The 24097-nt window shown below is 73.9% G+C and overlaps 3 protein-coding genes and 2 long non-coding RNA genes across 7 annotated transcripts in view; 1 reads left to right on the forward strand and 4 right to left on the reverse strand.

Annotated features, from left to right (window-relative positions):
* Positions 1–13833, reverse strand: part of LOC135324593 (misshapen-like kinase 1) — a 29763-nt gene extending 15930 nt beyond the window's left edge. Inside the window, exons 1-18 of one of the 3 annotated variants that reach the window (XM_064501179.1) lie at positions 13675–13833; positions 12522–12587; positions 12311–12367; positions 12058–12183; positions 10974–11084; positions 10118–10208; positions 8918–9048; positions 8301–8355; positions 7981–8059; positions 6972–7147; positions 5863–5932; positions 4784–4979; positions 3608–3694; positions 3434–3520; positions 2128–2319; positions 560–745; positions 220–447; positions 46–119 (exon numbers count right to left, since the gene is read on the reverse strand). In XM_064501179.1, the coding sequence (XP_064357249.1) occupies positions 46–119; positions 220–447; positions 560–745; positions 2128–2319; positions 3434–3520; positions 3608–3694; positions 4784–4979; positions 5863–5932; positions 6972–7147; positions 7981–8059; positions 8301–8355; positions 8918–9048; positions 10118–10208; positions 10974–11084; positions 12058–12183; positions 12311–12367; positions 12522–12587; positions 13675–13731 (2069 nt within the window). In that variant the 5' untranslated portion in view covers positions 13732–13833. Of the gene's footprint in view, positions 1–45; positions 120–219; positions 448–559; positions 746–2127; positions 2320–3433; positions 3521–3607; positions 3698–4783; positions 4980–5862; positions 5933–6971; positions 7148–7980; positions 8060–8300; positions 8356–8917; positions 9049–10117; positions 10209–10563; positions 10918–10973; positions 11085–12057; positions 12184–12310; positions 12368–12521; positions 12588–13674 lie in introns of those variants that run through there. The other 2 variants (XM_064501178.1, XM_064501180.1) reach the window with 2 other exon arrangements.
* Positions 13834–14888: 1055 nt separating this feature from the next.
* On the reverse strand, positions 14889–18587 carry LOC135324559 (proteasome subunit beta type-6-like). Its single transcript, XM_064501141.1, has 6 exons — positions 18416–18587; positions 17676–17743; positions 17293–17424; positions 16728–16857; positions 15829–15973; positions 14889–15109 (listed from the first exon to the last, which is right to left on the reverse strand). The coding sequence occupies exons 1-6, from the start codon at positions 18533–18535 to the stop codon at positions 14973–14975; spliced, it is 732 nt and encodes a 243-aa protein (XP_064357211.1). The 5' UTR covers positions 18536–18587; the 3' UTR covers positions 14889–14972.
* A 523-nt stretch (positions 18588–19110) lies between these two features.
* Positions 19111–19784, reverse strand: LOC135324570 (uncharacterized). Its single transcript, XR_010385898.1, has 2 exons — positions 19631–19784; positions 19111–19520 (listed from the first exon to the last, which is right to left on the reverse strand). It is a non-coding gene; the product is annotated as an uncharacterized LOC135324570 (long non-coding RNA).
* A 444-nt stretch (positions 19785–20228) lies between these two features.
* LOC135324562 (uncharacterized) lies at positions 20229–20836 on the reverse strand. The gene is made up of 3 exons (XR_010385890.1): positions 20770–20836; positions 20457–20485; positions 20229–20368 (listed from the first exon to the last, which is right to left on the reverse strand). It is a non-coding gene; the product is annotated as an uncharacterized LOC135324562 (long non-coding RNA).
* A 2832-nt stretch (positions 20837–23668) lies between these two features.
* Positions 23669–24097, forward strand: part of LOC135324526 (proline-, glutamic acid- and leucine-rich protein 1-like) — a 1878-nt gene continuing 1449 nt past the window's right edge. Inside the window, exon 1 of the mRNA XM_064501079.1 lies at positions 23669–23764. Within this exon, the coding sequence (XP_064357149.1) occupies positions 23669–23764 (96 nt within the window). The remainder of the gene's footprint in view (positions 23765–24097) is intronic.

A 24097-nucleotide genomic window follows, 5' to 3' on the forward strand; every position in this document is an offset into this window, starting at 1 on the left:
GAGAGGGGCCCCGGCGTCCGGGACGGGGGGGTGGGGGGGCTTTACCTGGCGCGGACGGCGTGGGCGGGGCGGGCGGCGGCGTCGAGGGCGGCGGCGATGGAGGCCGTGCGCTGCGGCACCTGCGGGGACCGGGGCGAGCGGCAGCCAAGGCCAATGGCGGCCGGGGGGGCCCCGGCGTCCGGGCGAGGGGCCCCGGCGTCCCGGCGGGCGCTCGCTCACCTTGGGGGGGGCCTCGGGCGGCCGCCGCAGCCAGGGCCCCTCGGGGGGGGTCTCGGAGGTGGGGTCCGAGTTCTGCCGCAGGACGGGGCGGGGGGCGCCGGGGGGGGGGACGACGGCGGCGGCGGCGGCGGCCAGGGCCCGGCCCGGCTGCTCCTGCAGCGACTGCGAACGCGGCACCGCCGCCGCCATCGCCGCCGCCTTCAGCGGCACCCGGTGCGCCACGTGGCTCTGGGGGGGGCGGAGCCAGTGTAAGCCCCGCCCACTTTGGTGAGGCCACGCCCCCTTGGTGATGCCACACCCCCTTGGTGAGGCCCCGCCCCTTTGGTGAGGCTCCACCCACCTTGTGCGGCCCCTCCTGGGGCTCCACGGGCCGCTGCATGGGGGGCGTCTGCGCCGCGGGGGGGGGCGGCTCCGGTGCCCCCCCCGCCACCGCGGGGGACGACGACGACGACGACGACGACGACGGCGGCGACTTGGCCGGAGCCGCCGGGGAGCTCGGCCGCGGCAGCCGCGGGCGCTCGTCTGCCTGCGGGGAAGGGGCCCAGGCGTCCGGGAGGGGGGCCCAGGCGTCCCGGGAGCCTGGCACACCCACCCATGGGGGACCCAGGTGTCCGGGAGGGGGCCCAGGCGTCCGGGAGCCTGGCACGCCCGCCCACGGGGGACCCAGGTGTCCGGGAGGGGGCCCAGGCGTCCGGGAGGGGGGCCCAGGCGTCCGGGAGCCCGGCACACCCGCCCACAGGGGACCCAGGTGTCCGGGAGGGGGCCCAGGCGTCCGGGAGCCCGGCACGACCGCCCACGGGGGAACCAGGCATCCAGGAGGGGGCCCAGGTGTCCGGGAGGGGGCCCAGGCGTCCGGGAGGGGGCCCAGGCGTCCGGGAGCCCGGCACGCCCGCCCACGGGGGACCCAGGTGTCCGGGAGGGGGCCCAGGCGTCCGGGAGGGGGGCCCAGGTGTCCGGGAGCCTGGCATGCCCACCCATGGGGGACCCAGGTGTCCGGGGAGCGGGCCCAGGCATCCGGGAGGGGGACCCAGGCGTCCGGGGGCCCCATAACCGCTGCCCACAGGGGACCCAGGTGTCCAGGGAGAGGACCCAGGTATCCGGGAGAGGGGCCCAGGCGTCCGGGCGCCCATTGCCCCCACCCATGGGGGACCCAGGTGTTCAGGAGAGGGGCCCAGGCGTCCGGGAGGGGACCCAGGTGTCCGGGGAGGGGACCCAGGCATCCGGGGGCCCCATAACCACCACCCATGGGGGACCCAGGTGTCCAAGACAGGGGCCCAGGCGTCCGGGCGCCCCATAACCACCACCCATGGGGGACCCAGGTGTCCAGGACAGGGGCCCAGGCATCCGGGGCCCCCATAACCACCACCCACGGGGGACCCAGGCGTCCCGGGGGGGACCCAGGCATCCGGGAAGGGGGCCCAGGTGTCCCGGGGCCCCATAACCACCACCCACGGGGGACCCAGGCATCCGGAGAAGGGGCCCAGGTGTCCGGGCGCCCATTGCCCCCACCCATGGGGGACCCAGGTGTTCAGGAGAGGGGCCCAGGCGTCCGGGAGGGGACCCAAGTGTCCGGGGAGGGGACCCAGGCATCCGGGGGCCCCATAACCACCACTCATGGGGGACCCAGGTGTCCAAGACAGGGGCCCAGGCGTCCGGGCGCCCCATAACCACTGCCCACAGGGGACCCAGGTGTCCCGGGGGGGACCCAGGTGTTCGGGCAGGGGGCCCAGGCGTCCGGGCGCCCCATAACCACCACACATGGGGGACCCAGGTGTCCAGGACAGGGGCCCAGGCGTCCGGGGGCCGCATAACCACCACCTACGGGGGACCCAGGTGTCCCGGGGGGGACCCAGGTAGTCAGGGAAGGGACCCAGGCGTCCGGGAGGGGGGCCCAGGCGTCCGGCTGACCTCGCGGGCCCAGGCGGGGGCCTCGGCGGGGGCGGGGGCGGCGCCCCGGCCCCGGGGGCCCAGGCGTCCGGCGTCGGCGGGCGGCTGCAGCTGCTGCTGCTGCAGGGACTTGAGGTAGGCGTGTTCCTGCTGGAGCTGCCGCTGGAGCCGCTCCGACTGCCGCTGCTCCTCCAGCTGCTTCCGCTTGTACTCCTGCGGGCCCAGGCGGCCGGGGGGGCCCAGGTGTCCGGGGACCCCCGCTCCCCCCACGGTCGGGGACCCCCACGTGCTCCCAGGAGAACCCAGAGTGGGCCCAGGCGTCCGGGGGGGCCCAGGCATCCGGGAGAGGGGCCCAGGTGTCCAGGGGGGCCCAGGTGTCCGGGGGGACCCAGGTGTCCAGGAAGGACCCAGGCATCCGGGGAGGGACCCAGGCGTCCGGGGGGACCCAGGCGTCTGGGGGGGCCCAGGCGGCCAGGAGAGGGGCCCAGGTGTCCGGGGGGCCCAGGCATCCCGGGACCCCCGCTCCCCCCACAGTCTGGGACCCCCACGTGCTCCCAGGCGAACCCAGAGTGGGCCCAGGCGTCCGGGAGAGGGGCCCAGGTGTCCGGGGGGACCCAGGTGTCCAGGAGGGGCCCAGGTGTCCGGGGGGGCCCAGGTGTCCAGGAAGGACCCAGGCATCCGGGGAGGGACCCAGGCATCCGGGGGGGCCCAGGCGTCCGGGAGGGACCCAGGTATCCAGGAGGGACCCAGGCATCCAGAGAGGAGCCCAGGCGTCCGGGGAGGGGCCCAGGCGGCCGGGAGAGGGGCCCAGGTGTCCGGGGGGCCCAGGTGTCCCGGGACCCCCGCTCCCCCCACAGTCTGGGACCTCCACGTGCTCCCAGGAGAACCCAGAAGGGGCCCAGGTGTCCGGGAGAGGGACCCAGGTGCCCGGGAGGGACCCAGGCGTCCGGGGGGACCCAGGTGTCCAGGAGGAGCCCAGGCATCCGGGAAAGGGACCCAGGAGTCCGGGGGGGCCCGGGTGGCCAGGAGGGACCCAGGCATCTGGGGAGGGGCCCAGGCGTTCGGGAGGGACCCAGGCATCCAGAGAGGGGCCCAGGCATCCGGGAGGGGCCCAAGCATCCAGGAGAGGGGCCCAGGCGTCCGGGAGGGACCCAGGCGTCCGGGAGAGGGACCCAGGCGTCCGGGAGGGACCCAGGCGTCCGGGAGGGACCCAGGCACCCAGTACCTCCCCGTAGCCCCTCCCCTCTCCCGCGTGGGGCGTGGCCGAGGGCAGTGGGCGGGGCCACGTGCAGGGGGCGGGGCCACGCGGGGGGGCGGGGCCACGCACCAGCAGCAGGGCCTGTTCCTGCAGCAGCTGCTGCTGGAGGATCTCGAGCTGCCGCTGCTCCTCCTCCAGCTTGTGCCGGATGAACTCCTGCGGGGGGGGGGGGACGGCGGGGGGGTCAGCGGGGGCCCCGGCGTCCGGGCCGGGCATGGGGGGGGCCCCGGCGTCCGGGCCCACCTGCTCGCGCTCGGCCTGCCGCCGCTCCTCCTCGCGCCGCAGCGCCTGCAGGTCCTCGCGCCGCCGCTGCTCCCGCTCCCGCCGCTGCTGCTGCGGGGGGGGGGGGGGGGACAGGCCGTCGGGGGGGGCCCAGGCGTCCTGGCACCCCCCCCTACGTCCCCCCCTGCCCCAAGGGGCCCAGGTGTCCGGGCGCCCCCACCCCGGGGGGACCCAGGTGTCCAGATGCCCCCCCATCCCCCATGCCGGGGGGGCCCAGGCGTCCAGGTGCCCCCCCCCACTAAGGGGCCCAGGTGTCCGGGTGTCCCCCATCCCCCCACACCAGGGGGGCCCAGGCGTCCAGGTGCCCCCCCCACTAAGGGGCCCAGGTGTCCGGGTGCCCCCCATCCCCCCACACCAGGGGGACCCAGGCGTCCAGGTGTCCCCCCCACAAAGGGGCCCAGGCGTCCGGCTCCCCCCCCACTCCCTCCCGGGGAGCCCCGACGTCTGGGCCCACCTCCACCCCCCCACCCCCCCCCACTGAGGGGCCCCGGCGTCCGGGTGTCCCCCCGGGGGGGGCCCAGGCGTCCAGATACCCCCCACCCCCGCTGGGGGCCCCTGGCATCCGGGTCGCCCCCATCCCCCCCCCGAGGGGCCCAGGCGTCCGGGTCGCCCCCATCCCCCCCCCAAGGGGCCCAGGCGTCCGGGTCCCCCCCATCCCCCCCCGAGGAACCCAGGCGTCCGGGTCCCCCCCATCCCCCCCCCGGGGGCCCAGGCGTCCGGGTCTCCCCCACCCCCCCCCGAGGGGCCCAGGCGTCCGGGTCCCCGCCATCCCCCCCCAAGGGGCCCAGGCCTCCGGGTCCCCCCCATCCCCCCCCCGAGGGGCCCAGGCGTCTGGGTCGCCCCCCATCCCCCCCCCGAGGGGCCCAGGCGTCCGAGTCCCCCCCATCCCCCCCCCGAGGGGCCCAGGCGTCTGGGTCGCCCCCCATCCCCCCCCCGAGGGGCCCAGGCGTCCGGGTCCCCACCATCCCCCCCCAAGGGGCCCAGGCGTCCGGGTCGCCCCCATCCCCCCCCCAAGGGACCCAGGCGTCCGGGTCCCCCCCATCCCCCCCCCGGGGGCCCAGGCGTCCGGGTCTCCCCCACCCCCCCCCGAGGGGCCCAGGCGTCCGGGTCCCCCCCCGGGGGGGAGGGGGGCGTCACCTCCTCGAGGCGTCGCCGCTCGTCGCGCTGCTGCTGGAGGCGGAGCTGCCGCTGGAGCAGCAGGTGCTGCAGCTGGGCGGGGCCGGGGGGCGGGGCCGGGGGCGGGGCCGCCTCGGGGGGGCGGGCCTTGTTCTCCTGCTGCAGCCGCAGGAACTCCCGCCGCAGCGTCGACTCCCCCGGCACCGCCAGCAGCGAGCTGCGAGGGGGCGGGGCGTCAGCGGGCCCCGCCCACACCCCCTGGCCCCGCCCACAATCCTGACCCCGCCCCCTAACCCCGCAGCGTCGACTCCCCCGGCACCGCCAGCAGCGAGCTGCGAGGGGGCGGGGCGTCAGCGGGCCCCGCCCACACCCCCTGGCCCCGCCCACAATCCTGACCCCGCCCCCTAACCCCGCAGCGTCGACTCCCCCGGCACAGCCAGCAGCGAGCTGCGAGGGGGCGGGGCTTCAGCGGGACACGCCCACACCCCCTGGCCCCGCCCACAATCCTGACCCCGCCCCTAAACCCGGGCCCCGCCCCCAAGCCCGGGCCACGCCCCCTAACCCGGCAGTGTTGACTCCCCCGGCACCGCCAGCAGCAAGCTGCGAGGGGGCGGGGCGTCAGCGGGCCCCGCCCACAACCCTGACCCCGCCCCTAAACCCGGGCCCCGCCCCCAAGCCCGGGCCCTGCCCCCAAACCCGGCAGCGTCGACTCCCCCAGCACCACCAGCAGCGAGCTGCGAGGGGGCGGGGCTTCAGCAGGACACGCCCACATCCCCTGGCCCCACCCACACACCAACTCATGTCTTAGCCCCACCCACTTTCATCTCACAGGCTCCACCTCCAAGCCCTTGGCCCCGCCCCCAAGCCCCTTGCTCCGCCCACACCACCTCTCAGGCCCTGCCTCCCCCCCTTGGCTCCACCCACCCCATCAAGCCCCACCCCCAAGGCCCAGGCTCCACCCCCCACAAGCTCTAGGCCCCGCCTCCCTCCCAAGGCCAGACCCCACCCACTCTTGGCTCCACCCACCCCCCTCAGGCCCCACCCACCCCCAGCTAGCCCCGCCCCTGGGCAGGCCCCGCCCCCGAGCAGGCCCCGCCCACCTGGGCTCCCCCTCCTCCCCGCGGCCGTCCTCCTCCTCCTCGCTGCCGCTGTACTCGTACTCCGTCTCGTCTGGGGGGGGGGGACGGGGGGTCAGGGCGGCCAGGGACCCCCCCGGGCCACACGCGTGGGCCTGGCGTGTCACACGCGTGTGCCCGGGGTGTCACGTGCTGCAGGGGTCACGCGTGCGCACCTGGCATGTCACACACGCGTGTGCTCCCTGTACCACGCATGTGCCTGGCATGTCACATGTGTGCACCTGGCACGTCACACGTGTGCCCAACATGGCACACACATGTGCCTCGTATGTCATGTGCGTTGCAGGTGTCACGCATGTGCACCAAGCATGTCACACACGTGTGCCTGGCGTGTCGCGCCCTGCTCATGCACCTGGATGCAGCCTGGCTGCTACAAGTGCCCCCACGCTGCACCACGCGCTCCCCACGGGTGACACGCGTGTGCGAGGCGTGTCGCAGGCGTGTCGTACGCACCTTTCTCGCCGCGGCGCTTGCGGGAGCGGTCGATGTGGTCGCGCAGCTGCAGCCGGGCCTGCCGCTCGGCGGGACCCCGCGCCCCCACGCTGCACCACGCGCTCCCCACGGGTGACACGCGTGTGCCAGGCGTGTCGCAGGCGTGTCGTACGCACCTTTCTCGCCGCGGCGCTTGCGGGAGCGGTCGATGTGGTCGCGCAGCTGCAGCCGGGCCTGCCGCTCGGCGGGACCCCGCGCCCCCACGCCGCCCCGCGTGCGCCCCGCGGGTGACACGCGTGTGCGAGGCGTGTCCCACGCGTGTGGGACCCACCTTTCTCGCCGCGGCGCTTGCGGGAGCGGTCGATGTGGTCGCGCAGCTGCAGCCGGGCCTGCCGCTCGGCGGGACCCCGCGCCCCCACGCTGCACCACGCGCTCCCCACGGGTGACACGCGTGTGCGAGGCGTGTCCCACGCGTGTCGTACGCACCTTTCTCGCCGCGGCGCTTGCGGGAGCGGTCAATGTGGTCGCGCAGCTGCAGCCGGGCCTGCCGCTCGGCGGGACCCCGCGCCCCCACGCCGCCCCGCGTGCGCCCCGCGGGTGACACGCGTGTGCGAGGCGTGTCGCAGGCGTGTCGTACGCACCTTTCTCGCCGCGGCGCTTGCGGGAGCGGTCGATGTGGTCGCGCAGCTGCAGCCGGGCCTGCCGCTCGGCGGGCTGCTCGCGGATGAAGGGCGCCTGCAGCAGCTGCTCGGTGCCCGGCCGGCTCGGGTACGCCTTCACCAGGCAGCTCTCCACGAACTCCACAAACTTCTTCGACCTGGGGGGGGGCGTCAGAGCCGGGAGCCCCCCCCCCCCGTGCCCCATGGGCCCCCCCGGGACCCTCCAGCGCCCCACGGGCCCCCCTGGGTCTCCCCGCTGCACCCAGGGGCCCCCCAGACCCCCCCCAGGTCTCCCACAGTCCCCCCACTGCACCCAGAGACCGCCCAGGACCCCCCATTCCCCCCCCAGCACCCAGGGACCCCCCTTTTCCCCCCATTTCCCCCCCCAAAGCACCCAGGGGCCCCCCAGGACCCCCCATTGCACTCATGGGCCCCCAGGACCCCCCATTTCCCCCCCCCCAGAGCACCCAGGAGCCCCCCAGGTCCCCCCATTTTTCCCCCTCAGCACCCAAGGGCCCCCCATTTGCCCCCATTCAGCCCCCCAGAGCACCCAGGGGCCCCCCAGGTCCCCCCAGAGCACCCAGAGACCACCCAGGACCCCCCATTTCCCCCCCGGAGCACCCAGGGGCCCTCCAGGACCCCCCATTTCCCCCCCCCAGCACCCAGAGACCCCCCCATGTCCCCCTATTCACCCCCCAGAGCACCCAGGGCCCCCCCCCAGGTCCCCTATTTCCACTCCAAAGCACCCAGGGCCCCCCATTTCCCCCCATTCATCCTCCCATTGCACCCAGGGGCCCCCCAGCACCCCCTATCCTCCCCCCCCAGCACCCAGGGGCCCCCCAGGACCCCCCATTTCCCCCCAGAGCACCCAGGGGCCCCCCATGTCCCGCCATTGCACGCAGGGGCCCCCCAGGACCCCCCATTTGCCCCCGTTCACCCCCCAGAGCACCCAGGGGCCCCCCCGTGCCCCCCAATTCCCCCCCCCACCTACCACTTCTTGGACTTGAGGCGGGGCGGGGGGTTGCGGGGGATGAGGAACAGGGCGCGCATGGGGTGCATGTCGCAGAGCGCTGCGGGGGGGCGGGGGGGCGTGGGCGGGGGCCCCGGCGTCCGGGAGCCTCGTCCTGCCCCTGCCATCCCCCCCCGGGGACCCCGGCATCCAGGAGCCCCATCCTGCCTCCTGCCAACCCCCCAAGGGCCCCGGCGTCCGGGAGCCCCATCCCACCACCCCCCCAGGGGCCCTGGCGTCCGGGAGCCCCCCTCCCCCTCCCCCAGGGGCCCAGGCGTCCGGGCCCGGCCCCCCCCACTCACGCGGCGCCCCCTCGGCCATCTCGATGGCGGTGATGCCCAGGGACCAGATGTCGCTCTGCGGGGAGAGGAGCCGCCGTGAACCCCGGCGCGGGGGGGCCCAGGCGTCCGGGAGCCCCCCCCCCCATCCCCGGTGGGACCCAGGCGTCCAGATGCCCCCCCGTCCAGGGGCCCAGGCATCCGGGAGCCCCCCCATCCCCAGCAGGACCCAGGCATCCGGGTGCCCCCTCTTCAGAGGGCCCAGGCGTCCGGGTGCCCCCCCCTCCAGGGACCCAGGTGTCCGGGTGGCCCCTCTTTGGGGGGGGCCCAGGCGTCCGGGTGGCCCCCCATCCCTGGCGGGACCCAGGCGTCCGGGGGGCACCCCCCTTGGGGGCCCTGGGGGTCTGGGTGAACCCCCCCTCAAGGGCCCAGGCGTCCAGGCACCCCCCCATCCCCGGCGGGACCCAGGCGTCCGGGTGCCCCCTGCCTCTTTGGGGGGCCCAGGCGTCCTGGGGTCGCCCCCCCTTCAGGAACCCAGGCGTCCGGGTGCCCCCTGCCTCTTTGGGGGGCCCAGGCGTCCTGGGGTCGCCCCCACCCCACCCCGGGGGGCCCAGGCGTCCGGGTGGGGGGGCCACACGCACCCGGTAGTCGTAGGTGGCCTCGGGGTTCTCGTCGCAGGCGATGACCTCGGGCGCCATCCAGTACGGCGTGCCGATGAAGGTGTTGCGGCGGCCCACCGTGCGGTCCAGCTGGGCGCTGACCCCAAAGTCCACTGCGGGGGGGGGACACGGCGCTGGGGGGGGTCTGGGGGGGCCCTGGGGGGGTCCCGGGGGGGTCCCACGCGGCACGGCGTGCCGATGAAGGTCTGGGGGAGGTACTGGGGGGGTACTGGGAAGGGATTGGGGGGCACTGGGTGCACTGGGGAAGGTGTTGGAAGGCACTGGGAAGGGATTGGGGGGCACTGGGAGAGAACTGGGGAGGTGCTGGGGGCACTGGGAAGGGATTGGGGGGCACTGGGAGAAGACTGGAGAGGTGCTGGGGGCACTGGGAAGGGATTGGGGAGCACTGAGGGAGCCCTGGGGGCACATGAAGGAGACTGGGGGGCACTGGGAGCACTGGGGAAGGTGTTGGGGCACTGGGAGAGAACTGGGGGAGTGCTGGGAACACTGGGGGAGATGTTGGGGGGCACTGGGAGGGGATTGGGGGACACTGGGAGCACTAGGGGAGCACTGGGGGCACTGGGAAAGGTGTTAGGAGCACTGTGAAAAGACTGGGAGGCACTGGGAGAGCATTGGGGGGTGCTGGGGACACTGGAGGAGGTGTTGGGGGCACTGGGAGGAGACTGGGAGGCACTGGGAGAGGACTGGGGGTGCTGGGGACACTGGGGGAGGTGTTGGGGGCACTGGGAGGAGACTGGGAGGCACTGGGGATGTGGGGGGGTCACTGGGAACCCAGGAGGACGTTTAGAGCCCAACTGGGACAGACTGGGAGCTGGGCGGGGCAGGGGGGCGTGTTTCCCTGGGACCAAACTGGGAGCCTGCGCTGGGGGCACTGGGAGCCCATACTGAGAGCACTAGGAAGCCGTACTGGGAGCACTGGGAAGCCACACTGGGAGCCCTGGGAGCTGTGGGAGCGCTAGGAGACCGTACTGGGAGCCCTGGGAGCTCATGCTGGGAGCCTGTACTGGGAGTGCTGGGAGCGCTGGGAGCTTATACTGGGAGCACTGGGAGCCCTGCGAGCTGTGGGAGCGCTAGGAGACCGTACTGGGAGCACTGGGACCCCTGGGAGCTCATACTGGGAGCCCTGGGAGGCCGTACTGGGAGCACTGGGCGGGGACGTACCCAGCTTGACCTCGGCGTTGTCGGTGAGCAGCACGTTCTGGCCCTTGATGTCGCGGTGGATCACGCGGTGCGCGTGCAGGTGCGCCAGGCCCTGCACACGCCAAGGACACGCGTGTGAGCCGCTGAACACGCCACGCACACGGCACGCGCCAGGCCCTGCCCGCGGGACCGTGAACACACGTGAGCCGCGCACACGCCACACGCCAGGCCCTGCCCACGCCACGCACATGTGTGAGGCCTGAGAACGGCACTCACACGCGTGAGCCACGCACACGGGCACCCCATGCGCCAGGCCCCGCACACACCACGCACACGTGTGAGAGGCTGAACGTGCCGCACACGCCAAGCCTTGCACACACCATGCACATGGCTTACATGTGGCGTGTACCAGGTCCTGCACACGCCCTGCACATGTATGCAGCACGGGGCACACGCGTGTCGCTCACCCGCAGGATCTCGCGGCACACGTAGGCGATGCGGGGGGGACAGGGCACACGCGTGACGCCCCGCACACGCGTGTTGCTCACCCGCAGGATCTCGCGGCACACGTAGGCGATGCGGGGCGGGGACAGGGCACACGCGTGACGCCCCGCACACGCGTGTCGCTCACCCGCAGGATCTCGTGGCACACGTAGGCGATGCGGGGGGGGACAGGGCACACGCGTGACGCCCCGCACACGCATGTCGCTCACCCGCAGGATCTCGCGGCACACGTAGGCGATGCGGGGGGGGACAGGGCACACGCGTGACGCCCCGCACACGCGTGTCGCTCACCCGCAGGATCTCGCGGCACACGTAGGCGATGCGGGGGTGGACAGGGCACACGCGTGACGCCCCGCACACGCATGTCGCTCACCCGCAGGATCTCGCGGCACACGTAGGCGATGCAGTCCTCCTTCAGCGCGTTGCCCTTCGTGTTCTTCACCAGGTCCGTGACGGATCCGGCGCCGCAGAACTCCATCACCAGCTGGAGGGGCGGGGGGGGGTCAGCGCCGCCCCACGGATCCCCACGGATCCCCTCCTGGCCCCACGGATCCCCACGGATCCACCCCAGCCCCACGGATCAACCCAAGGCCCCTGCGTCCTCCCCGGATCCCTCTTGGATCCCCCCCAGATCCCCCTGGACCCCCAGATCCCTCCTAGATCCTTCCCCAGGATCTCCAGATCCCTCCTGGATCCCCCAGATCCCTCCTGGATCCCCCCCGGACCCCCAGATCCCTCCTGGATCCCATCCCAGATCCCCAGATCCCTCTGAGATCCCCCCAGATTCGTCTTGGATCTCCCCCAGACCCTCCCCAGGCCCCTCTATCTGCCCTCAACCCCTATGTCCACCCCAGATGTCTCCTAGATCTCCCCCTGGATCCCTAGATCCCTCTGAGCGCCCCCCAGATCCCTCCTGGATCCCTCCTGGACCCCCAGATCCCCCCCCTAAAGCCCCAGATCCCCCCTCACACCCCCAAATCCCCCCCTGGGCTCCCCTCCAGGACCCCCAAATCCCCCCTAATCAGCCCTCAGACCCCCGCATCCTCTGCAGATCCCTCCGGGATCCCCCCTCGACCCCCAGATCCCCCCTAAAGCCCCAAATCACCCCAAAATCCCCCCTCAGGCCCCAAGTCCCTCCCCAGGTCCCCCCTAGGACCCCCAAATCCTCCCTAATCTGCCTGTGTGCTCTCCAGATCCCTCCGGGATCCCTCCAGGATCCCCCCTGCACCCCCAGATCCCCCCCCAAAGCCCTGGATCACCCCCAAATCCCCCTCTGGGTCCTCTCTGGACCCCCGCATCCCCCCTAAAGCTCCAGATCGCCCCCAAATCCCCCTCCCAGACTCCCAAATGCCCCCCTGGATCCCCAGATCCCCCCCTAAAGCCCCAAATCGCCCCCAGATCCCCCCGGATCCCCCCCAAATCCCCCCCGGATCCCTCCAGACCCCCCCGGGGCTCACCCAGAGCTGGTCGTCGTTGCCAGGGGGGCTCTTCTTGACAAAGGCGCCGTAGTAGGTGGCGATGTTGCGGTGGTGCGAGTACTTCTTCAGCATGTTGATCTCCTGCTTGATCTCCTCCTCCTCGTCCTGCGGCGCCACACGCGTGTGCAGGGCCCCCCCCGTCACACGCGCGTCCCCGCGGCGCCGCACGCGTGTCCCCCCCGTCACACGCGTGTCCCCCCGCCGCCACACGCGTGTCCCCCTCCCCGCTCACCTCCGTCACGTCCATGACCTTGATGGCAGCCAGCTGCCCCGTCTTCACGTGCCGGCCCTGGGGGGGGGGGACGCGGAGAAGGGGGGTGTCAGCGGGGGCCCAGGCGTCCGGGGGGCTCCTGACCCCCCCCCCGAGCTGCGGCCGGCCGGCGCGTGTGCGAGGCGTGTGCGAGGCGTGTGCGAGGCGTGTGCGAGGCGTGTGCGCCGCTCACCTTGTAGACCTGCCCGTACGTCCCGTTGCCGACGACTTCCACCAGCTCGAAAATGCCGGCGGGGTCCTGGGGGGGGGGAAGGGGGGGTCGCGGAGGGCACCCGGAGGAGCCCAGGCGTCCGGGCCCCCCCCCGGCCCCCCCCGTGCGTATAAATAACCGCGAAACGCGGTCGGCGCGTCCTGCCGCCCCCCCGGGAGCCGCCGAGCTAATTAGCAGCCCGGCTAATCCCCTCCGGCGCCCCCCCGCCCCCCCCGACACGGGGTTTTGGGCCCAAATGTGGCAAGTTTGGGCAACGGGGGGGCTGCAGATGCGGGGGGGGGGCGCCCCGATTCCTGACGGCGGGACACAACGGGGGGGGGAGCGTCCCCGGGACCCCCCCCAGCGCGACCCACTTCCAGCCTGGGTCAAGGGCAGAGCCCCCCCCGCAGGCAGAGCCCCCCTTTTTGGGGGGGGGGCCCACAAGGTGGGAGCCCGGGGGGGCTGGGGGAGCCCGGGGGGGGGGCGCTCAGTCCCACTGCCCGGCCTGGGGGGGCACTGGGAGGAAACAAAGCCCTTCGAACCACCTTAGAAGAGCTACTGGGGAGTACTGGGAGACACTGGAGAAAACTGGAAGGCAATGAAGCTCTTTTATCCCGCCTGTGGGGTGTACTGGGGGATACTGGGAAGCACTGGGAGATACTGGAAGGCACTGGGGGAGCCCAGGGGGGTCTCCACGGGGTGGCAGGTCATTCTGGCTCACCAGTAAGAAGCTGAGGGGACAGTGGAAGGCACTGGGGGAGTTTCCACAGGGTGGCAGGTAGTTCTGGCTCACCAGTAAAAGACTGACGGCATACTGGGAGGCACTGGGGGATACTGGGAGGCACTGGGGGAGGCCAGGGGGGGTCTCCGTGGGGTGTCAGCTCATTCCAGCTCACCAGTAAGAGTCCGGGGGGATACTGAGAGGCCCTGGGGGATACTGGGAGATACTGGGAGGCACTGGGACGCCCTGGCGGAGGCCACCCGGGGTGAAACCCCGCCAGCCCGGGGGGGGGGGGGGGGGCGGGTCCCGCTCGGAGGCCTCGGGGGGGGGTGTCCCTGCCGTGACCTTTGCCCCCGGGCCCGCCCCCCCGCGCCCTCGGCCCCCCCCGCTCCCGCCGCCCTTTGCCCCGCTCACCCGGAGGGAGGAGAGGTCGATGTCGTCGAGGCTGCGGGCGGGGGCGGGGTCCGCCATGGCGGCGGCGGCGGCGGGGGCGGGAGGGGGGGACGGGGAAGGGGAGGGGGGGGTCAGCGGGGCCCCATGGGGACGGGACGGGCCGGGGCGGCCCCGCTGCGGCCGCGGCTCCGCCACCGACTGACAGCGCCCGCGCCGCCACCCACCGCACTGCGCAGGCGCGGGAGGGGGGGGCGGAGGCGGCGCACTGCGCAGGCGCGGCAGCGCGGGAGGGGGCGGAGGCGTCGCACTGCGCAGGCGCGGCGCCGCGGGAGGGGGAAGGAGGCGTCGCACTGCGCAGGCGCGGAGCCGCCGGGAACAGGCGCGGCGCATGCGCGCTGCGGAACTGAGGGGGGGGGGCGGCGCGCGCCCGCCCGAGGCGCGAGGGCGCGGCCGTTCCCGCCCTTTTTATGCTCCCCGCCGCGTGTGGAGACGATGACGTCACGGGGGAGCGGCTGAGGGAGGGGGGGGCGGGGAAGGGGCCCAGGTGGCCGGGAAAAGGGGGGACCCCGAGGTCCAGGGGGGTCCCCGAGATCCGGGGGGGGCCCTGAGGTCTGGGGGGGGGCTGAGCTCGGGGGGGGCCCCAATAGTGAGGGGGAGCCCCAAAATGGGGTGGGAAGGGGTAGGGGGGACCGAGGTCGGGGGGGGGAAGTGAGGGGGCACCCCGATACCTGAGGGGGAAAATGGGCGGGAAAAGGGCCCAGGTGGCCGGGAAAAGGGGGGATCCGATGTCCAGGGGGGTCCCACGATCCGGGGGGGGCCCCAAAAGTGAGGGGGAACCCCAATGAATGAGCGTGGGAAGGGGCGGGGGGGGATCGGGGGGGGGCAAGTGACGGGGCACCCCAACACCTGAGGGGGAAAAGGGGGGGGGAAGGGGCCCCAGTGTCCGGGAGCCGGACAGTGAGGGGTTTTGGGGGGGGGGGGGGGGGAGCAGCACAAGGACGGAGGCGGCTGGGGCACAAGGGGATCCCACCGAGGGGAGCAAAGGGGGGGACCCCAAAACCGGGGGGGGCACAGAGGGACCCCAATATGCTGGAAAAGGGGGGAAAAGGGGCAGTGGCATCGGGGGGGGCCTCCAGGGGCCCAGGCGTCCGGGGAGGAGGATGGGGGGGGGAACCCCAGTGGGGGGGGGGGTGGAAGGGGAACGTGGGGGGTCGATGCAGAGAGCGGAGGCGGGGGGGGGTCAGTGCGTTTATTGCCCTGCTCAGCAGCCGGGGGGGGTTAATCTCACCCCCCCCCCCCCCCCGTTAACGAGCCCCCGCTCAGGGCGGGGGGCCGCCGTCCCCCCCCGGCAGGTCGGGCCCCGCCAGCACGCGCCGCTCCACGCCGCGCTCCGTCACCGCCGCCAGCCGCACCACGCCGCCGCTCGAGCCGTCCCGCGCCATGGCCAGCGCCAGCGCTGCGGGGGGGGGCCACACGGTGAGGCCCGGACGCCGGGGCCCCGCGACCCCCCCCCTCCCGGACACCGGGGCCCCGCAACCCCCTAAACCCCCCCCAGACACCTGGGCCCACGCAACCTCCCCCCTGAAGACACCTGGGGCCCTGCGACCCCCCCCCCCCCAAGATGCCTGGGTCCCCTTGTCCCATTCCCGCCCCCCCCGGACGCCTGGGCCCCCTCATCCCCATTCCCCCCCCCCCAATTCCACTTCTTCCCCCCCTGCCCGGACGCCTGGGCCCCCTTGTCCCCATTTCTCCCCCCCCATCCCATTCCTTCTCCTCCTGCCCGGACACCTGGGCCCCCCCCCATCTCCAACCCCCCCCCCCCCCAGAGACCGGGGTCCCCTTGTCCCATTTCCCCCCCACCCGGACGCCTGGGCCCCCCCCATCTCTAACCCCTACCCCCGGACGCCTGGGCCCCCTCGTCCCTATTCCCCCCCATCCCATCCCATTTCCCCCCCCCAACCCGGACGCCTGGGCCCCCTCCCCTCTCCACAACCCCCCCAGACACCTGGGCCCCCTCATCCCCATTCCCCCACCCCACCCGGACGCCTGGGCCCCCTCGTCCCCATTCCCCCCCCCCACCCGGACGCCTGGGCCCCCTCCCCTCTCCACAACCCCCCCGGACACCTGGGCCCCCCATCCCCGTTCCCCCCCCCCGCGGGCGCCGGGCCCCCCCACCGCGGGCGGCGAACTCCTCGCACTGGGCCTGGCTCATGCCGGGGCGGAAGGCGGCGTCGACGAAGCCGTAGACGTAGGAGCTGCCCGAGCCGCCCACCGAGAAGGGCTGCCGCGCCAGCAGCCCCCCCAGCGGCACCGCGTACACCTGGGGGGGGCACGAGGTGAGGGGGGGGCACCGCGGGGGGGGCGCGGGGGGCCGGCGGCACCGCGAGGGGCGAGGAGAAGGGCTGCGGCGCCAGGAGCCCCCCCAGCGGCACCGCGTACACCTAGGGGGGGGACATGGGGGGCAGGGGGCCAATGTGGGGGGCACAGAGGGCTCGGGGGGGCCCGTGGGGGGGCGGGGGGGGCGGGGGGCGCCTCGGGGAGGACGTGGGGGGCAACATGGGGGCAGCAGGGTCTCAGTGGGCTGGGGGTGCCTGTGGGGCGGGGCTGGGGGGTGCTGTGGGGCTGAAGAGCACCGTGGGGCGGGGCTGGGGGACGCCGTGGGGCTGGAGAGCACCGTGGGGCGGGGCTGGGGGGTGCCTGTGGGGCAGGGGGACACTGTGGGGCAGGGCTGGGGCACACCGTGGGGCTGGGGGATGCCATGGGGTGGGGCTGGGGGATGCCGTGGGGCTGGGGGACGCCGTGGGGCTGGAGAGTACCATGGGGCAGGGGGACACCGTGGGGCAGGGCTGGGGGATGCTGTGGGGCAGGAGAGCACTGTGGGGCAGGGCTGGGGGACGCCGTGGGGCAGGAGAGCGCCGTGGGGCAGGGCTGGGGGACGCCCCCCCACAGTGACCTTGTTCCCAGCAGGGCTGCCGTGGGGTGCGGGGGGTCGCTGCGGGTCACACCGTGGGGCAGGGCCGGGGCGCCGTGGGTCGCGCTATGGGTCGCGCCGTGGGTCGCGCCGTGGGTCTCACCTGGCCGCCGCGGCGACGGTCCCAGCCGGCGACGATGATGCCGGCGCTGAGCTCCTCGCGGTAGCGGTAGCAGCTCTGCCGGAAGAGGCTGGCGGCCGTGCGCACCAGCGGCGGCTCCTCCAGCTCGATGCTGGGGGGCAGATGTGGGGCTGAGACCCACGGCGCCGCCCCACGGCGTCCCCCCGCGCCCCACGGCGCCGCCCCACGGCGACCCCCGCGCCCCACAGTGTCCCCATCCCCGAGGCTGGCGGCCGTGCGCACCAGCGGCGGCTCCTCCAGCTCGATGCTGGGGGGCAGATGTGGGGCTGAGACCCACGGCGCCGCCCCACGGCGTCCCCCCGCGCCCCACGGCGCCGCCCCACGGCGACCCCCGCGCCCCACAGTGTCCCCATCCCCGAGGCTGGCGGCCGTGCGCACCAGCGGCGGCTCCTCCAGCTCGATGCTGGGGGGCACGTGTGGGGCTGAGACCCACGGCGTCCCCCCGCGCCCCACGGCGTCCCCCCGTGCCCCACAGCGTCCCCCCGCGCCCCACAGCGTCCCCCCGCGCCCCACGGCGTCCCCCCACCTGTGGAAGGCCAGCTGATAGGCCACGGCGTCGGCCACGGCCTGGGTGTCGGCGGCAGAGCCCGAGCGGCAGCAGAAGATGCGGTCGTGGATGGGCGTCAGCTTGTCCGTCACCCGGTTGGCCACGTACGACCTGCGCGGTGACATCGCCATGGCGACCGCCCCGGTGACATTGCCATGGCGACCGCCCTGGCGACAGCCCCAGAGACCCCCCCCCCATGGCATCGATGCCGGGGGGCACCCGGTGACCACCCTGGTGCCCGGGTTGCCTTGGTGATGGTATCCCTGGCAACGGGGAGCCCCTAGTAACAGGCAGCCCCGGCAACAGGCGGCCCCTGGCGACGCCCCCGGCAACGGGGGGCCCCTAGCGACGGCCCCGCTCACCCCGTGGTGGTCCGCGAGTCGGCCCCGATGACGACGCCTCCGTCAAACTCCACGGCTATGATGGTGGTCTGGGGGGGGGGAGCGGGGGGGCGGGGTGAGGCCCTGCCGTGGGGCTGCCCCATGGCCGCCGGGAACCCCCTGCGCTGCCCCATGGCCGCCGGGAACCCCCTGCGCTGCCCCACGGCTGCAGAGAGGAGCCCTCCCGACCCCCCCCCCAGTTCTGCCCCATAACCCCCCTCATGAGGCCCCCTCCTGCCCCACAGCCCCCCCCCAGGTCCCTCCTGCCCCACAGCCCCCCTCATGCAGCCTCCTCCTGCCCCACAGGCCCCCCCACGGTCCCTCCTGCCCCATAACTGCCCTCACGAGGCCCCCTCCTGCCCCACAGTCCCTCCTCCAGTTCCTCCTGCCCCACAGCCCCCCTCCCCGGACCCTCCTGCCCCATAGCCGCCCCATGAAGCCCCCTCCTGCTCCACGGCTCCCCCCCAGGGTCCCTCCTGCCCCACAGCCCCCCCATGAAGCCCCTCCTGCCCCCCCCAGGGTCCCTCCTGCCCCACAGCCCCCCCATGAAGCCCCCTCCTGCCCCCCCACGGTCCCTTCTGCCCCACTGCTTCCCCCCCAAGTCCCTCCTGCCCCATAACCTCCCTCATGAGGTCCCCTCCTGCCCCACAGCCCCCCCCACGGTCCCTCCTGCCCCCCAGCCCCCGGCTCCCCGCCGCCCTTGCGGCCCCGGCCCCGCTCACGCCGGTGCTGACGGGCTCCGCGGTCCAGTCGCGGTGCAGAGCCGCGGGGCCCGGCCCGGCCCAGGCCCCGGCCCCGGCCCAGGGCGCCGCCGCGCCCGCCCGCACCGTCACCGCCGCCATCTTCCCGCCGCGCTTTGCGGCGCCGACGTACCGCGCGCGCGCGGGCGGCGCTTTGCGGCGGGGCAGCGCCGCGCTTTCGCGACGCCCCGGCCGGCCGCGCTTGGCGGCAGAGTGGCGCGCACCCCTCCACCCCCTCCCCCTCCTGTGCGCTGCTTTACGGCGGAGTGGCACCGCGCTTTCGCGACGCCCCGGCCGGCCGCGCTTGGCGACAGCGTGGCAGCCGGCAACACCTTCACTGAGGTGCCTTTGCGTCGGCATGACGTCACCAGCGTAGTCTCTGACACGTCACCTGCTGTGCTTAGAGTCGTATTCTAGGCCTGGGGTTATGACATCATCATGTGGTACCACATGATGACATCATAAGGCTTAACAAGCAGCAGTGCGAATACTCTGTGTGATGTCATTGTGATGCATGACATCATCACATTGCCTCACGGCTCCCTACCCCGCCCCAGCGCTCCCAAATCACCCCCGTTGTGCAGCGTGACGTCACCCAACGTGGACAGCACCCCCCCAATGACGTCACCCAGCCCCGCCCCCATGGCTCCTCCCACACCAGGGGGCGGAGACGCAACTGTCAATCAAGCGCTTTATTGTCCCGGCTCCTGCCGGGGGTTGTCAGGGGGGTCCCCAAGGATGGGGGGGGGGCCCGGACGCCTGGGCCCCCGGGGTGGGGGGACTCCCGGACGCCTGGGTCCACGGTGCGGGAGAACACCCGGGCGCCTGGGCCCCCGGGGTTGGGGGTCACCCGGACGCCTGGGCCCCCATTACAGGGGGTCACCCGGACGCCTGGGCCCCCGGGGTTGGGGGTCACCCGGACGCCTGGGCCCCCATTACAGGGGGTCACCCGGACGCCTGGGCCCCCCGGGTTGGGGGTCACCCGGACGCCTGGGTCCCTGGGTCCGGCCGAGGGCGGCTCAGGTCGGGGGGGGCCCCCCGGCTGCGACCCCCCCCCGCCCCCCGGCTCCGGGGCCTCGCGGCGGCTCTGGGGGGGGGAAGAGGGGCAGGGGTCAGCGAGGTGCCCCCCCGTGGGGGCCCAGGCGTCCGGGAGCCCCCCCACCCCCCCCACGCGGGGCCCAGGCGTCCGGCACTCACGGGGGGGGGGGGGCCGCGGAAGACGGTGGTCAGCGCCGTGGGGCGGCGCGTGGGGCGCAGGGCGGGGGGGGCCCGCAGCTCCGCCAGCAGCCGCTGCCCCCCCGGCGACGGGCGGCACATGTGGAAACAGGGGGGGTCCGGGGGGGCGTCAGCGACCCCCAGGACCCCCCCAATGACCCCCAGGACCCCCAATAACCCCCCCAGACCCCACAAGAACCTCCCTGGAGCCCCGATAGCCCCCCCGGACCCCCTCAATGACCCCCCAGGCCCCAAATAACCCCCCCAGACCCCAGAAGAGCCCCCCCGGACCCCCCCAATGACCCCCAGACCCGCAGTAACCCCCCCCCAGGACCCCCAATAGCCCCCCCGGATCCTCCAATGACCCCCCAGGACCCCCCGATGACCCCCCCGAAGCCCCAATAACCCCCCAGGACCCCCCAGACCCCACAAGAACCCCCCCAGACCCCCAAGAGCCCCCCCGGGCCCCCCCAGTGATCCCCTGGATGCCCAATAGCCCCCCAGGACCCCCCCAGATGCCCCTCGACCCCCCCGAACCCTCCTGGGCACCCCAAAATACCCCGGGGGACCCTGAGCCCCCCCCAGGGACCCCCCCCAGGGAACCTCCCCCCCAGGGGACCCCCAGCCCCCCCAGCTCTCACCCCCCGGGGCCGTGGGGCTGGTGGGGGGGCCCGGGCCGTTCTGGGGGGGCTCCGAGGGGGGCGGCAGCACCTGGGGGGGCTGGAAGAGGCAGAGGGGGGTGAGGGGGGGTGAGGGGGGGTGAGGGGACCCCCCCCGGCCCCCCCCCGGGCTCCCCCCTCCCCGTTACCTGCCCCTTCTCCATCCCGGCGGGAGGGGCTGGAAGAGAGGAGAGACGGGAGCGTTTGGGGGGGCCCAGGCGTCCGGGTGACCCCCCCCCAGTGGGGGCCCAGGCATCCGGGTGCCCCTGATCCCCCCCCCCAAGAGGACCCAGGCGTCCGGGTGGCCCCAACCCCCCCCCCGGGGGGCCCAGGCATCCGGGCTCCCCCCCCGCAGGGGCCCAGGCGTCCGGGCCCCCCCCCCGCAGGGGCCCAGGCATCCCGGTGACCATGACCCCCCCCTCCAGCAGGGGCCCAGGCGTCCGGCCCCCCCCCAGGCCTCACCGCGGGGGGGCCCTGGCTCCGCTGCCCCCCGGCGCTGCCCGACGCTGCCCCACCCCCCCGGCCCCCCCCCCCGTGCCGTTAATCGTTAACCCGGGGGGGGGCCAAGGTCCAGGGGCGGAGGGGCCCAGGCGTCCGGGCCCTGCCCTGCCCCACCCGCCCGGGGCCCAGGCGTCCGGGTCCCCCCCCCCCCAGGAACAGGCCGGCACCGCCGCTGGCTGGAGCGAGTTTAATGGGGGGCAGCTGTGGGGCTGGGGGGGCAGTTGTGGGGCTGGGGCTGGTTGAGGGGGCAGTTGTGGGGCCAGGCGGGAAGTTGTGGGGCTGGGGGGGCAGTTGTGGGGCTGGGGCTGGTCGAGGGGGCAGTTGTGGGGCCAGGGGAGGCCACAAGGGGCCGGGGGGGGGGGTCAAGGGCCAGTCAAAGGCCTGGGGCCACCGAAGGACGGTCACAGGGCGGCCGCGGGCGGCCGAGGGTCCAGGGCCGGTCGAGGGACGGCCGAGGACCGGGGGACGCTTGGGGGGAGGCCGGGGGAGGCCGAGGGTCCGGGAAGGGCCGGGGGAGGCCGAGGGGAGGCCAAGAAGCCAAGGGGGGGGCCGAGGGTCCAGGGACGGTCAAGGGATGGTCAAGGGAGGGTTGAGGGACCATCGAGGACCTGGGGACGGTCAAGGGATGGTCGAGGACCTAGGAATGGTCAACGGGAGGCCTGGGGACGGTCAAGGGATGGTTCAGGGACTGTTGAGGACCTGGGGATGGTTGAGGGACCATCAAGCACCTGAGGATGGTCAAGGGATGGTTGAGGGACGGTTGAGGGACGGTTGAGGACCTGGGGATGGTCAAGGGGAGGCCTGGGGACGGTCAAGGCATGGTCAAGGCATGGTTGAGGGACGGTTGAGGGATCATTGAGGACCTGGGGATGGTCAAGGGATGGTTGAGGGATGGTTGAGGACCTGGAGATGGTTGAGGGATCATTGAGGACCTGGAGATGGTCAAGGGATGGTCAAGGGATGGTTGAGGATCTGGGGACAGTCAAGGGATGGTTGAGGGATCATTGAGGACCTGGAGATGGTCAAGGGATGGTCAAGGGATGGTTGAGGACCTGGGGACGGTCAAGGGATGGTTGAGGGATGGTTGAGGGATTATTGAGGACCTGGAGATGGTCAAGGGATGGTTGAGGACCTGGGGACGGTCAAGGGATGGTCAAGGGATGGTTGAGGGATCATTGAGGACCTGGAGATGGTCAAGGGATGGTCAAGGGATGGTTGAGGATCTGGGGACAGTCAAGGGATGGTTGAGGGATCATTGAGGACCTGGAGATGGTCAAGGGATGGTCAAGAGATGGTTGAGGACCTGGGGACAGTCAAGGGATGGTTGAGGGATGGTTGAGGGATCATTGAGGACTTGGAGATGGTCAAGGGATGGTCAAGGGATGGTCAAGGGATGGTCAAGGGATGGTTGAGGGATCATTGAGGACCTGGAGATGGTCAAGGGATGGTCAAGGGATGGTTGAGGACCTGGGGACGGTCAAGGGACGGTTGAGGGATCATTGAGGACCTGGAGATGATCAAGGGATGGTCAAGAGATGGTTGAGGATCTGGGGACAGTCAAGGGATGGTTGAGGGATCATTGAGGACCTGGAGATGGTCAAGGGATGGTCAAGGGACGGTTGAGGATCTGGAGATGGTCGAGGGCCCGTTGAGGACCTGGGGCCGGGGGAGGCCGCGGGGGAGGCCGCCGCCGCCGGCCGCCGCCTCACTGGCAGCAGTAGAAGACGACGTCGTTGAGGCCGGTGTCGTCGCGGGCGCGCTGGGGGGCCTCGACACGGGTGCGGAGGCCGCAGAGGCCGCGGGCGGGGGGGCAGGGGCGGCTCCAGTTGCCCCAGGCGCCGCGGGGGGGCCCGGCGCCCTCCAGCACCGTCCCGTCGGAGCAGGCCAGCGCCAGCCCCGCGGCCGCCACGTCGTCGGCCAGCCCCCGCGGCGCCTCCGCCCGCAGCCGGAAGGAGACCAGGCGCCCCCCCCGCCCGCAGCCCTGCGCCGCCGACCACTCGCCCCACCTGCGGGGGGGGGCGCGGGGGGGGGTCAGGGGGGGCGGCGGGCGGCTGGGTCCGCCCCACGGAGACGGCTCTGCCCCACGGCGCCCGTCCGACCTCCCGGGGCACCGCGATCCGCCCGCAGGGAGCTCCATGGCCACCGGCCTCTGCCCCCCATGGAGACCCCATGGAGACCCCATGGCCACCAGCCTCCGCCCCCCATGGAGACCCCATGGCCACCAGCCTCCACCCCCATGGAGACCCCATGGAGACCCCATGGAGACCCCATGGCCACCAGCCTCTGCCCCCCATGGAGACCCCATGGAGACCCCATGGAGACCCCATGGCCACCAGCCTCTGCCCCCCATGGCCACCAGCCTCCGCTCCCCATGGAGACCCCCATGGCCACCAGCCTCTGCCCCCATGGACCCCCCCATGGAGACCCCATGGCCACCAGCCTCTGCCCCCCATGGAGACCCCATGGAGACCCCATGGCCACCAGCCTCTGCCCCCCATGGAGACCCCCATGGCCACCAGCCTCTGCTCCCCATGGAGACCCCATGGAGACCCCCATGGACGCCCCATGGCCACCAGCCTCTGCTCCCCATGGAGACCCCATGGACGCCCCATGGCCACCAGCCTCCACCCCCCATGGATCCTCCATGGAGACCCCATGGCCACCAGCCTCCACCCCCCATGGAGACCCCCATGGAGACCCCCATGGACGCCCCATGGCCACCAGCCTCCACTCCCCATGGCCACCCCATGGCCACCAGCCTCTGTCCCCATGGACCCCCCCATGGACGCCCCATGGCCACCAGCCTCTGCCCCCATGGACCCCCCCATGGACGCCCCATGGCCACCAGCCTCCACTCCCCATGGATCCCCATGGAGACCCCATGGCCACCAGCCTCTACCCCCCATGGACGCCCCATGGCCACCAGCCTCTGCCCCCCATGGAGACCCCCATGGACGCCCCATGGCCACCAGCCTCTGCTCCCCATGGAGACCCCCATGGAGACCCCATGGCCACCAGCCTCTACCCCCCATGGAGACCCCCATGGAGACCCATGGCCACCAGCCTCCACCCCCCCATGGATCCTCCATGGAGACCCCATGGCCACCAGCCTCTGCCCCCCATGGACCCCCCATGGAGACCCCATGGCCACCAGCCTCTGCCCCCCATGGAGACCCCATGGAGACCCCATGGCCACCAGCCTCTACCCCCCATGGAGACCCCATGGCCACCCCATGGCCACCAGCCTCTACCCCCCATGGCCACCCCATGGCCACCAGCCTCCACTCCC

This window comes from Dromaius novaehollandiae, chromosome 32 (assembly GCF_036370855.1).
Source record: "Dromaius novaehollandiae isolate bDroNov1 chromosome 32, bDroNov1.hap1, whole genome shotgun sequence".
Taxonomy (NCBI): Eukaryota; Metazoa; Chordata; class Aves; order Casuariiformes; family Dromaiidae; genus Dromaius; species Dromaius novaehollandiae.

Excerpts from the sequence above, each read along its gene's own strand:
- LOC135324559 (XM_064501141.1), bottom strand. The coding sequence starts at position 18,535 with ATGGCGGCGGTGACGGTGCGGGCGGGCGCGGCGGCGCCCTGGGCCGGG. Across the intron at positions 16,858-17,292 it reads TATCAGCTGGCCTTCCACAG|CATCGAGCTGGAGGAGCCGC; the intron begins GTGGGGGGACGC and ends TCTGCCCCCCAG. Across the intron at positions 15,110-15,828 it reads CGAGGAGTTCGCCGCCCGCG|CGCTGGCGCTGGCCATGGCG; the intron begins GTGGGGGGGCCC and ends CCCCCCCCGCAG.